Raw genomic sequence first — 13,906 nt, forward strand, 5'->3', positions numbered from 1 at the left:
AGCATCCCCACTGCAGCCCTGGCTGAGGCAGCACTGCCACGGGCACTGTGGGGCTCCTGACAAGTATGTGTCCATCATGCCTGTGATGCTGTCAGCCGGGAAGTGTCCGTGTCTGGAGATGCTCAGGAGAGGTTAGTGCTCCCCGCGCCGATACCAGACAGCCATGACGCTGATGGAGATGCCTCCTGACAGCCCAGCATGATGCCACTGCTCTGCCAAGAAAACGGCACCAGCATTCACCGGGCCCCAGGGACCAGCCATGTGCCCTCGTGGGGTGGCATGTGTCCCCACCACAGCTGCTGGGGACAAGCAGCCCTCACCCCCACAGCTGCAGCCCTGTAGAGAGTGGTCATGGAGGGATTTATCCTGGGGGGTCAAGGTGTTTCTGCTTCCAGATGAAAAAAACCAACTCATCAGGAAGGGACTTGTCTGAATCACTGGTGTAATGATATGGGGAGCAGGCTGGCCTCCGAGGGTCCCCCAGCCAGAACACAGGGGCAGGTAACCTGCTGGGGGGCACTGCTGCCTGATCACTGCATCTCCCACAAGGCCAGGGGCCACTGGCAGAGCAGGGCATGGTGGCAGAGCTGGATGTTTTTCTCCCTTTGAAGGCTGCATGGCTTGGAGAAGACTCTTGGCCAGTTTGTACTGCATTGAACTGTTCAGGAAAATACAAATATCCCTGCAGTGACCCCATAAAGAAACGCGCCTGCTAGTTTTGTGCTGACGCTGCTGACCCAGATCCAGAAAAAATCTGCTCTGTGTCTGTCCAGACAAAAGGTTCTGTCGTGTAAACTCATCCCTTGCCATCAACCCAAAGAGCACTGCCTGCTGCCTGCTCAGTGGCTCCAGAGCCCCTTACACAGCCTTGGGGGTACATCAGCCCCTGGGCTGGCCCTGGGGGATGAGACCAGGACATGGTGGCATCTGTGCCCCCATCCCAGCACACAGGCAGTGCCAGCTCCCTGCCCTGCTCTCTGCCCATCCCAGGGAGCCCATGTGCCTTTCGGACAGTTTGTTCTTGTCTGAGTGGCTGAGCCCATTCGCCTGCCACCCTCTTGTCTGTGCATCCCCCTCCAGCACATGCCAGAGCTGACTGACACACCTCTAAAAATAACTCCTGGGTGTGAAGGAGGGCAAGAGATGGAGAGGGATGGCTGCGCTTGGTTGGAGAGGGGCAACGTCCTCCTCTGCCTCTCTCTGCCCTCCTGATGGTGCCACCACGTCCTGGCCAAGCGGCCACTCTGTGTCGCTGCCTGCCCAGCCCGTGGCACAAATACTTTGATGGGTTTTTGAAGTGCGTTTGGTCCTGCACGGGGGAGAGAAAGAGAGCTGACATCTCTGTCCCCTCTCTGCACTTACTGCAAATGAAGGGATTAGAAGTTATTATCCAAGATTCTTATTTTAAAGCGGCTTTTCAGCTCTGTGAGGGGTGATGCTCCTGGGGGAGGTGGTGACAGGGCAGCTGTCACAGCCCCAGTCACCGTGGGTGCTTGGGCATCGGCAGCCGAGGCTCAGTGGCACTGGTGTGCTCCAGGCTGCGGAGGGGCTGTCGGAGCGGCACTTCTGCAGGGAGTGGGAGAGTGTGTGGGGGGGGCTCTGCAAGCCCGGGGTATAGGGGTATCCCACCCCTGGGCACTTGCCTTGGCACTAGGGAGTGCAGCCAAGCGCTGGGTAGGTGCCACTGTCAGGCTGCACCAATGGATTCACAGGAGATTCCAGACGTTTTGAGCTCTGAAAAGAAAGAGTGGGCTCTTTCTTTGGGAATGGAGGGCAGAACTATATCAGCCAGCACTGTTTAAATGGGAACTATCTGGGTGGGCAGCACAGCCACGGTGAGTGATATGGCAGCCCAGACCCCCTGGCAGCATCCCAGCCACTGCCTGGTGGGGATCACATGCACCCAGCCCCGTGGGGGCTGCCCCCATCCCTGGCAGTACCACGGACCCCAGAGTGACCCTCCAGCTGTGGGAACTCCTCTGCAGGGCAGAGCCTCGGGACCTGAGTGAGATCGGCTGCTGCCAATCCCTGTGGAGCATCTGCTCTTGGGATGCTGAGTGCCAAATTGCACCAGCCCAAAGCATCCTGCAGCCCTTGGAAAGCTTCTGTCCCACCCTGCCAGCAGTGTCTGCTCTGAAGAAGTACAGTGATCTTTCTTCTTTTGCACTTCTTAACTCCTTCTCCTTCTTCCCATTGCATTAGTGACAGACCCGTGCAAAATGTTAGCAAACTGATGGTTTTTTTCACTGGCATCTCTGCAGCCTTTCCCTCTGCTAATTATTATAGCTGTGCCTCTTCTAGGGCAAGTCGACAGATGGCTGGAGCTTTACTATGAATGAGCTATTTAAATAGGGCTCTGGCTTTTCCCTTGCACATTTCTTTTCTGGCTGCATGTCCTGAGCTGCTGGATGGGTTGTCCTTTTCACTAGGGATGCCAGAAGCTGTGAGCTGACACTAAAGGCTGAGGGCAGATCCCAGGAGATGGGTTCTTTTCTTTCCTCTTAGAAAGGGAAGACAATTCTGCCCTGGTTCATGTGGCCTCATAGGGTGCTGTGTTTTGGATTTAGTATGAGAATAATGTTGATAACCCACTGATGTTTTAGTTGTTGCTGCGTAGCAACAACTATGTTAAAGGTTCTATGCTGTGCCAGTGAGAGAGGCACAAGGAGGTGGGAGGGAGCATGGCCAGGACAGCTGACCTGAACTGGCCAAAGGGATATTCCATGGCACAGCACTTCATGTTCCATACATACACTGGGGGGAGCTGGCTGGGAGCTGCTGATCACTGCTGAGGGATTGGTCAGTGGGTGGTGAGCAATTGCATTGTGCATCTTTCTTGCATTTTCATTTCATTATTTTTATTCTTTCACTTTATTTCAGTTATTAAACTGCTCTTATCTCTATCCACAAGTTCTACTTTTTCTAATCTCCTCCCTATTCCACCAAGGGTGGAGGAGGGGGGGAGAAAGTGAGCAGCTGCAAGGTACTTAGTTGCTGGCTGGGATTAATCCACAAGATAAAGAAAATGAACTGAAAAGTCAGGCCTTCTGTAATGGGAGGGAATAGGAAGCTGTACATAGAATATCAGGATGGGTATGTATCACTTGAAGTGTTTTTACTGCTACAGCCTTGATCCTACACTCCTGTGGAAGAAGATCCTTCTGTTCCTTGTGTTTGTTTTTTTTCAAATGAACTTGATATTGTTTGGGACACCCTACCCTTCATGAGGAGGAAGGATTAGGAAGACAGGATTCTTGTTTTCAGAAAAGTCATTGATAACTGTGCCACACTGTAAGACCCCAAGGCTGGAGCATGGGTGCTGTATAAAATAAGATCCTGCCCTACATGCCTGAGAACATTCCCAGCTCATGAATTGTATGGTTTAAGACAGAAAGCAGCTCCTCAGCCAGATTTAACCTCAGTTGCACTCACTAGCTGCAGAAAAGTAGCTTCAAGACCCACCAAGTATGACGGAGTTCCCAAACTGGTTAAATCCCACAGCCCTGCTAACCTTGCATCATCATCCTGAGGCACCTGCCTATTTTCAGCCACCTTTCCCAGGTCAGGCAGGCGTATGTGCATGACTCCAGGCTGCTGAATTAAGGGTCTGGGCAATGACTCTTTCCCAGCAGCTGGTGATGACAGGAAACCTCAGTCTGTGGGGAGCGGTGGAGCCTGGCTCTGGTCAGCTGTGCCCCAGGCACCCCCTTCCAGCACAGTCTTCCCAGAGTACCCCAGACGAGGTGTAAAGGGACCCACAGCGACCCGCACACAACAGTGACACTGCAGACACGTGGCAGCTTTGGCTTATGGTGACCTTCCTGCCACCACACCGCTCCGGGAGGACTCCCATCTCTGTGGGGGCATTGGGATGGGTCTCTGACCCCAGAGGCAGCACCTTCAAGGCAGGAGGCAGCAGGCTGCGAAGTGCTGAGTTCAGTGGTGAGTCTGCATTTTGCTTGACAGGGGTGGATAGACCCCACCCACAGCAAAACATTTGAGGGATGTGTGCTTAATTAAAAGTCTATCTGAAAAGTTTCAGAGAAAAATTGCATCTCAAGATTCTCTGTGGAAAAGAGCAGTGTATTTTGATCAATTCCAACCACACTATGTATCAGTTATTGCACATAATGGATGCCGTATAGATATAGCAGGGTACAGGTGCACTGTGACAATTGTGGTATTTGATTTTTGGGTTCTAATCCTTTGTACCAGCACTATCTACGTATGTCTACATAGTATCCTTCCCAGAGAGACTTGCCATCTTCTGATTAATAACAGTATCTGTACATTGGAGCAAGTGAGGAATATTTCACATATAGACAATCTGGTTTTATTGCTTTCATCTTTACAGCCAGGTGTGTGATCTAAACATCCGCCAGGAACTTCAATAATCTTCTGTTTCAAAATATCTTAGAAAATGACTGTTTGTGATGGGCTGATTTATAACATATCCGTGGCACACAAAAACATAAATGGAAGCCTCTGAATCCCTGGGAAGTATCCTGTCTGTGTCTGGGAGGGATTTCTGTCCTCCCAAGTGTTTCATGGTGGGCCTGGGGATCTAAGGGATTCTTTGAAGCCAGCAAAGAATTTGCAACCTATAGACAAGGGTTTTTTGGCAGGTGCAATCTGAATCCAGCATCTCTTCGACCCAGCTGCAGAGATGTAGCTTGGCTCCCCTGCCCTCGGAGAGGAGAGCTCGCTTTGTGTGCACGTGCTTCAGTCTCTCTAAGGTCAGCTTCATTAACCTTGGGGTTATGCTTTGTGTAAATATGCACTTATATCTGATCTGCACAGGAAACGTCATTTTCCTTACTGTCTCCATCCAAGTGTTCCCCAGGCCTGAGCCTGCGTGGCTGGTGAGATGTGCTGCGGCGGTGACGCTGCAGCCAGCACAGCTGTCCTGCTCAGGCAGCCCCTGGTGCCCGTGCCCCACGGTTTTGTGCAGCACGCTCTGCCGAGGCGCCTACACGCTCTCCGAGGCGTGCTCCTGTGCGCAGGCAGGTGCTGTGAGCACTGCCCCACGGCGTGTGCTGCTCCCTGCTGCACGGCTTCCTCCGTTCCACACGGGCCGCGGCGCACGGGCAGCAGCGAGCGCTCGGCGAGGCTGTGCGGGCTCCCTCCCCGAGGCGCAGCCTGCACGGCCGAGAGCATCCAGCAAGACGGACAGCAATGGGCTGCGGCACAGAAGGGCTCTGCCTTCCCCCCTCACCGTTTTCCTCTCTGCCTCACTGCAGGGGTGAATTTCACAATTAAGTTGCCACCTCCTGAACAAGTTTATTGCTTCCTGATTTCCTCTGGATCTGATCCTCAGAGAGCCTGAGCACTGAGCTAGCTCCAGCTGCTTTTGACAAGAAAGCAGCAGCAGCCGGAGCAGGCTGCCCCCGAGGCCAGCAGGAATCCGGGATGCTCAGCACTCCATGGGAGCACCCCTTGGTGCGTGGCGCCTGCACACACAGCTGCAGCCCAGGGACACCGAGGCAAAGAAGACATTGGCGCACAAGTGACATTATCTCAATATAATTTCTAAAACTCTATTGAGTGAACAGGTAAAATACCTCTGATCTATTTTTGTTATTTTTGTTACAAAATATTAGCCATTTGGACTCTTTGCTAGGTGTGACCACACCACTTTTCCCAAAGGAAGCTTTTGTTGGTGATATTTACAGCAGGAGACAGGTACAGACAGAGACAGGTGCTTTCAAAAGCCTACGCACAGGTAACACTTCTGTTGTTAGATTTTAAAAAGACACATTCAGATGGGGTCGTGACTAGTGTTGAAGAGCTGGGTGACTTCAAAGCTGCTGTCCCAGGCATGGCTGTGAACGAGAGGGCAGGACAAGGACAGCTCTAGCTCACGAAACACTGCCGGCAGTCCCTGGAGCCTACACTAGCACAGTGAGGCAGCTGGTGGAGTGGGAGACGGGGGGAGCTTGCTCAGCAACTTGCATTTCAAAGCAGAGACTCCGCCAAGCAGCAGCATCCTTGGTTTAGGGCTCAGATTTCTTTTGGAAACCTCAGAAACATGTGCAGGTAGTTGCAGGTTTAGCCTTCGAAGAACATGTAACAAAACTCAAACCCTTATGGCTCAGAGGCCCTCCAATGCTTCCAAATCTGGTGGTACCTTTCACTATGAGTACTGATGAAATTCTGGTTGTGGACCATACCCACACCTTTCATCTACAGGAAGGAGAGAAAACGTGAACAGTGGGATGCTTTGAAAGCCTTGTGGAAGCACGGAGTGTTGCTAACCCAGCGGCCCAGACTATGGCATTACAAACTACTACAGCAGTGGACAAGCACTGCATTCAACCCAGAGTGTTTGCAAGGCTCGATTCTCCTGTCACATTTGCCCATCCCTTTGCTACTGGTGCAAACAGATTAATTACACTGGGCCTGCACCAGTATGAGCAAGCATCAGGATAGAGCCTGGTGTAACACAGCTCAGTCTCTCCTACTGTTCACCAAAGCCACCTTCTCATTTGTCCACTGACTACCTGACACCCACTGCAGAACACTTTTCACTAGGTATCTCTTTTTTCTCTCCCCCCACTCCTTTTTTAGTATAGAAGGGCATGAATTTGGCAGCAAAAAGACACTGGTTCATTTGGGTTGAGTTAATCTTTGCAGCAGCTCCCTGCCTGACTCCTCCACCTGAAAGATTGTGCTAGGTTCATGATCAGAATCACCGCTGTCAAGAGCTGGTGATTTTTCTTTGGGCTGGTCCCTCCAGGTGGGCTGTGGTACACATTTTGTCCTTCATTAGGTTGTCACTGAGATGCTCCTTCTAGCCTGCACCCTGTCAGTCTGTGTGCAAGGGTGTCTGTTCACAGCTGTACAGCTACACTGAGTCTGTGTGTCTCACTGGCGCGCGTGGGAGGACCGTGGGAGCAGACAATACAATAGATCAGACGAGGTGCAGATATGTTTTAAAGTGCTTTCATCCTTCGAGACCAACCTTCCAAAGAATAAAAAAAAAAAAATCTGTGTTTTGAAGTAAAGTCCGAAGGGGTTGGCTCTGCAGTGGAATTTTGACCAACCTGTTCCATGACAACCTGGAATAGAGTAGTTTTGTGCCTCTCCAGCTAAACCCAACAGAAGATGTGGTAGCCAGCAGGCTAGAAGACAGCAAGGGTTATCTACATTTGCTTCTCTGTCCAAAGCTCAAGGCCAGCAGTAGCCTTTGCAAGGTCAGGGAAACAGAACTAACCTGCCCTGAGAGAATTCTGTGCCTCAGGTACCTCAGCACTTCAGTTCACTCGCTTCTACCCTTCATCCAGCATGGAGAAGGGAGTCTCAAGGCAGTTTCCTTATTCCCTCTTTAAAATCCGTGTAGCTCTCCCAATCAATTATTAAAGCAGCAAACATCTTGTGTAGGAACTTCATAGGCATTGTTATAAATATTTTATCTAAAAAAATTATTTCCTCAAGTATCTTAGGGTTTTTTGCTGTTGTCACTTTGTGTTAAATGTCAAGTAAAATCTAATTTATTTATTTTAACACACACAGAGCTTCATTGGCTCACTGCACTCTGGAAAAAACCCAAACCTAGTACTGCTATTCCTCTCAGAAAGCAGAAGAACTACTGGGAAGGGAGGACAGTGCCAGTGCCTCCTGGACACCCCTTCCACTGCAGCAGAGAGCAAAACCAACAGCAGCCACACACTGCATTGACCAGACAATGGCAGATGCCACACATGCTTTCTCGGGAAGCTGTGGGCAGCTCAGATGAGGTTCTGGCTGCTGTGATGAAGCAGGGTGTCACCCTGGAGGGAGTCAGCAGCAGATCAGGCCAGCTGTGCCTCACAGCTGGCTGGGAGGTGAGGGGCTGAGCCCTGGCCAGGGGTGAGGACCTCTCCCAGCATCCAGTTCAGGATGCAGAGCATCCAAACTGCCCTGGGGGGCTGGCTAGGAGTAAGCTTCTCTGGTCTGGAGGGAGACTGGGCTTCTATTCAGGGTTTTCTTACAATCTTTTCTGTCATCTGCTTCTGCATTCTTCCCAGAGGCTATGTTTGGGGGCTCCCAGTCAGTACATTTACTATTGCAGATAAAAGTGGCAGCCTGGTGCCCAGCTAAGCAAACAGCTCAGATCTCTTGGCACAGCTGGGTCCATGGGTCAGGCTCAGACAGAAGAGGACCTGGAGGTGAGCAGGCTCCTGCCCTGGCGGGCTGGCCAAGTGCAGGGACCCTTCACTCCAGCCTCTGTCCGTTTCCCTAACTCCAGCTGGGCTTCTGCCCAGGTCACACAGCTGAACTCTCTCCCCTGAACATTCCAGCACAGTCAGCAGGCATCCAGGGAGCACTGGGCCTGTCCCTGATGCACTGTGGCTTTTGTCACTGGCAATAGCCCTAGAGATGAGCACGCTGGCACAATCCCTAAGGAAATTGCTGTGTGCCTTTTACCCCACAGGTAAAAAAATAGTTTTCTGCATCTGTCTTCACTGTCTCCCTTTTCCTGACATTTTGCACATCCCCACCAATGGCAACAACCCCTGCCATTCCTCACTCTACCATTACATCATCAGCACCCAGTGCTCATGTCTCAGCCTTGCACAGGAAGGAAGAGCATTTCTGTCTTTCCCTCATAAAATAAAATAAAAATAAAGGCCCTAAAAGGCATTCTGTCCTATTTTAGAATCCTAAAGTTGATCTTCTTAAACCTCGAAGGGAGATAGAATGAAGGAGTGAGACCAAAGCCTTTAAGCTAATTAATACCTTCCCCTTCCTACTGCACAAAGAGATTTTTTTCTAAAAATACATCCACAGCCCGTTTTTAATGCTGTCTTCCTTCACGTCAATGTCCCCAATAAAGCAGAGGAGCTGAGCTGTCATCTCTATCTCAGGATCTGCCCCTCCTCTCACTTTGAAGCTGGGATAGAGAGGTAGAGAGAAGAGGCCTTGGAGTCTGGTATCTGGGCAGTTTTCCTATAGGAAGGGGCTGATGGAGGTAAGAATACAGCCAGGCAAGAGATACAGATGGGACTTCATATGAGTGGTCTCCAAAACACCCCTTCCCTCTAACACAGGTGGAAGAGCTCAAGTGAATGGAACACCCACCCCAGAAGATGAACATAACACTCAGCTTTGCTTTCAGAATACAAAAATGCAGGTGGGCAGGAAACACAAAACCAGCCAGAAGGAGGAAAGCAGAGGTGGGTCTGTTTTAGAGAACATAATCGTGTGTGTGTGTGTGTGTGTGTGTGTGTGTGTGTGTGTGTGAGAGTGTGTTGAGGTGGGAGGGCACCTCTTGGTGCCATCTCTTTGGAAAAGTACACATCCATTCCAGGAAAATCCCCGGGCTGAATCCCTCTCTTCTGCTCCCTCAGAACTGCTTGGTGTTTCCTTAGTAAGCATGCGCATACGTACGCTACCATACAGGTGTATTTACATGTGGTGAGGTCTGCTAGGTCTCAGCAGAGCTCTCTGGTACAATGCTCCAACATAACAACAGAAAAAGTTTTGGTGTTCAGTGAGGCCATCTTTGTGTTTTACTGCAGCTCAGGACAGTCTCTCCTCCTCTCAAACTCTCTTCCACTCGTGCACTCCTTTGCTTGGAGCCGGCTGCTGCAAGGAGATAATACTTGGAGAGCGATGAGGAGGAAGCGTGGCAAGTGGGGCAAGTTCTCGCTCCAGCTCAGTAGGCGGCAGCAGTGGTGGCAGGGAGAACTCCACCCCCAGGAGTGCCCCAAGGTCGGCCCTTGGCACGGGTGAGTCCGTTTCTCTCTGAGGCTGGCAAAGTTTCAGGGTGGGTACAAACCTATGGCCAGGTAAATGCAAGGCAGGAAAGGAAGTTGAGGAATAGGAAACGGAAGACACAGTGCCTAGAAAGCAGCAGGTCATCAAGCCTCTCAGGAACAGGGCAGCAAAGTGCTACATGGGGACAGCACAAGCACAGAGGCCAGCTGGGCTGGCAGGTGTGAGGATATGTGAGCATGGAGGTTGGCAGTTTCTATAGATGGCTCCTCACAAATAGCATCATCTTGAGGGGAGACAGGGTAAGAGTTAGGTCAGTTGGCTTTTTTTTTTTTCTTTTCTTCTTGTTTTACTAAAAAATAAATCACAAACTAGATCTCTGTAGGCAGAAAGGGTCCCTGGGAGGCAGTGGGGACGGGAAGCGGGGAAGTCTGTGCTGTTTTGGTGCTGGTGGTGTGGCTACACGAGGCTGCGTGAGCCACTGGAATACCTGCGCCTCTGAAGCAGGGAGCTGGGGGGGCAATACTGGTGGGGGTGGTTGTAGGGAGGGGGTGGAGGTGGCAGAGGAGGCTGATGGACCAGCTTCATGGGGGTCCCAGGGAGCCCACTGCCCACACCGTGCCAGGGGGTGGAGGTGCAGGAGTCGGAGGTGACGTAGCGTGTCAGAGTCTGGTTGAGGGCCGGCTCCATCCGAGCGAGGCACGGCTTGTCCAAGACAATGACTTTGACAATCTGCTGGCACTGTACAAGTGTCCCCGCTGAGGCGGGGTGCGAGGGCACCAGTGCTGTCTCCAGCCGCTCCCGTGGCATGTTAAGACGCATGCTGGGCTGCATTCCACTCTCGGGCCCCAGGGCAGAGTTGTGCTGGTACGTTTGAAGCCTGTTGTGAATTGACACCTAGTTTAGAAACAGCCAAAGAAGCATTAAATGTTACAAGACTTTTCCCATCTGCTGCTACTGGCTGCCCTGAACCCCCGCCACCGGACAACCTTACATGCATTCAACCCTCCCTCCCTCAAAAAACAAAATAGGTACGGCCCTGGCCGCACAGTCACCCTCAACTGCCCCATTGTCCCCATCTAGCCTAAATGCCCCGTCCTTTCCATCACGTCAAAGGCAGCAGAGCCGGCATTCCCAAATGCAGTGCAACTTTGATTATCCAAACAGCACAGGGAGCACGAATCGACTCTAGGAGTGGTGGTGTCTGTGAATTCTCATGGTAATGAACAGACCTCGAGGTCATGCCTTTGTTCCCACCAGCAAAAAGGAGAGGGGGACCAGACCGCAAGGTTTCAGGTAATCGAGGCTGTAGTTTCAGCAAAATGACAGCAGCTGAGTCTGAGATAGAGAGCGACAGAGAAACTCAAGCCTTTCCCAGCTCCCTGCCTTTCTGAGTAGGAAGGTACACCACGTGACTGGCTAATCTCTTTACAAAGGAAAAAGCAGAAACCTGACATAGCCTAGCAAAAGGCAGCTCTCTCTGATCCATTTGATGGTTTGTCAGTGAAAGGAAATGATTTTCAAAAAAACAAAAATAAAAGAAACAAAAAATGCCCATCTAGCTCATACAATGATTAAAGAAATTCATGATGAAATGGCAGCAGATTAGATAATCTCAGAGAAATGGAAATGCTCCTCTGCTGGCAGAGTAATACTTGGTCAGCTGAAAGCAGGTAGGGAAGCAGGAGGTCATCAGGGTTTCCACAGTGAGGTGCTGATAATGGAATCAAATAAGGGAGCTCACTGAGACCAGTCTGAAAAGGAGGAGCTGGCCTGGACTGGAGGTTCCTAGCAGGGGAAGCGCAGCAGGGAAATAATGCTTCCCAAATGATGGATGAAGTTATAGTTCCTCCTGGCAAGGACATGGGCTGATGGAGACCCCAAACCAGAGCTATGTTGCTGGCTCAAAACAGAATGTCAGTCAAGTGACAAGCCCTGGGTAGGAAACAAGTGCTCACAGGTTGGCGTGGCACTTCCAGCCAGGCAGGGGCACAGGTGGGACAGTGGGGCTGCCCTGATGGTCTGACAGGGTTTGCAGCAACACCAGCAACTGGAAAGGAGGAGCTGTGGAGTGACCAAGCCTCCCACCATGCTGGAACAAGGATGAGCTGTCTGTCCCTATTCAGGCATGGAGGTTGCTCAGACTCACTGCACAGCAGGATATAATATTGTGTCAATATTTGTTTAGGTGGTGGAACATCTCATAGGAAAAACTGGTTGCTGGGCCATGAAGTGCCAATGATATTAGGATACATGGAAGCCATTCTACACAAGGAAACGCTTCTCCCAACAGGAATAGGAAACTGGCTGGCAGAGGCACCTTTCCCAGGAAGGGGGCATCTGCAGGGAAATAGGGTGCTCTCCAGGGAAAAGAAGCTGCACCCACTCTCCACAGATAATCTGAATTCTTCAAGTAAATACATGCTGACAAGAGGGGAAAGAACTACCCTGGAAAAGGGCAAGTTTAGAAGAATGGAGATATTCCAGACAGAGAGAGAGAGTAGGAAGTAGTAGATAAGATTTTCAGTGTGAAGATTGCATTTTCCTGTTTCCTCACAGGCAGTGGGAATATGGGTGTCTGCGAAGAAACAGGCAACCCACTGGATGCTAGACATTCCTGCAAAGATAGATGTACACAGGACAGCCAAGCTCCCTACCTAGGAAGGTGAAGCTCTAAGGAAATCTGGTGTACAAAGGCCATGCTTAATCCCCTTCAGGGGGATGGAGAGACAGAGCTGCAGAGATTGTGCAGGAAAGCTGGGCTGAGGGGAATTTGCATGTGATGCTGCATGGAGTTAGCATGTCAGGGAAGTCCTTAGTGGGGTTCTCAGTCTCCCCAGAAGCAGTGGGGTGGGTTAGTCTACAGCGTTTGGAGCTTGGTCCATGAAGGATGTTACAGTTATAAAAACGGATTGAAAATGCTTTGAAGTTTAGTTTGGATTTGAAAGTTGTATTACCCGTCCTAGCAGTAACTTTTAATTGTATCTCTGGAAATTGGTAAAATTGTCAGTCTGGCTGGGGAGGCATTGATTAAAACCTGAGAAAAGAAACAACAGAGAATGTGAGAAGAGCTGAAGTGAGGGAGAGTTACTTACCTCAGCTGCTCTGCACTCTACTTACCTCCACTGTGCTGTCCGAGACCTTCTCCCCCAAATCCTTCTTGCCTTTGAAACAAAACAAAAGATCTCACTCATGAGGTCTGCCCCTCTAGTCAAGAGCTGGACCTCATACTGTGGACTGGAGAGTTAAAGGGAGAGGTGCAAGGCCGATCCAGACCCTCTTGCAACCTGATAGCTGCTTAATGGGGTAGGTTTTACCAGTTCAGGGAAGAAAAGTGGGCCAGGTTCTTCAGAAGTTACCCATGCTCTACCAGTAACACCTCTTTACCAGATGTTACAGCTACAGACTGGGTAATGAGACTTCAGGGGTTTTTCTAGGGTATTTGAAGAATGTATATGCTCTCATATTTCCTCTATTTGGCCAAGGCTAAAGGATACGAAATTGAACACTTCTTTTTGCAGGTTTTCTCACAGGAACCAGTGAGAACACATTTGTAAAGGCAGCACTGCTTGACCAAGAGAAGCTGGGTGTTGGGCGCCCTCTTACCTGTTGGAGAGCCTTGCTTAGACTGCAGTTCCATCTGGGCTCCGTTGGTCCTTAAGGAGAGAGTCTTTGTGCCTTGCTGTTTCTCCAGTTCCCCTGCAAAACAGACACATGGAAATAATTGAGGAGATGGATGGAGGGAAGGTCACCAGCATATTGAAGGGGCAAAATGGGAAGTCAGCAAGGAGAATTAATGCAAGAAAATCACGAGTGTCAAGAAGGGAGAGAGGAACAGCCAAGGAAGAACAGAAACTGCAGAGGATTTGACATGTGGAGAAAGGTATCGCCATACAACGTTCTACGTATGACCTACATTTATACAGGATTGGCTAGTGCTTCACTGATGGGGACCACTGGAGCTGAGCTACTTTGGCTCATTGGTTTGTACATGGAAAGGCCATCAAAGGCTACATGGACATCTTGTCTAACACAGACTGCTCATCCTCTGGACATTCCTGGAGTGAAGGACAACCCTGTTAAAGGTACCAGATCTATCCCAGCTATCTACAGATCATATTTGCATAGTCAAAGGGGTATAGGGCAGAGAAGAATCTTCTGGGTGTGACAGGCTAAGCTTCCCTATTCCAGGCCACTGTATCACACTCCA

The 13,906-nt window shown here is 50.5% G+C and overlaps 1 protein-coding gene across 1 annotated transcript in view; it reads right to left on the reverse strand.

Moving 5' to 3' along the window:
- Positions 1 to 5,507: 5,507 nt before the first annotated feature.
- Positions 5,508 to 13,906, reverse strand: part of IQSEC3 (IQ motif and Sec7 domain ArfGEF 3) — a 98,777-nt gene continuing 90,378 nt past the window's right edge. The window contains 3 exon segments of the mRNA XM_039570202.1: positions 5,508 to 10,593; positions 12,817 to 12,860; positions 13,303 to 13,395. Of these exon segments, the coding sequence (XP_039426136.1) occupies positions 10,156 to 10,593; positions 12,817 to 12,860; positions 13,303 to 13,395 (575 nt within the window). The 3' untranslated portion in view covers positions 5,508 to 10,155.

The sequence above is a fragment of the Corvus cornix genome, chromosome 1A (genome assembly GCF_000738735.6).
Source record: "Corvus cornix cornix isolate S_Up_H32 chromosome 1A, ASM73873v5, whole genome shotgun sequence".
Classification (NCBI taxonomy): domain Eukaryota; kingdom Metazoa; phylum Chordata; class Aves; order Passeriformes; family Corvidae; genus Corvus; species Corvus cornix.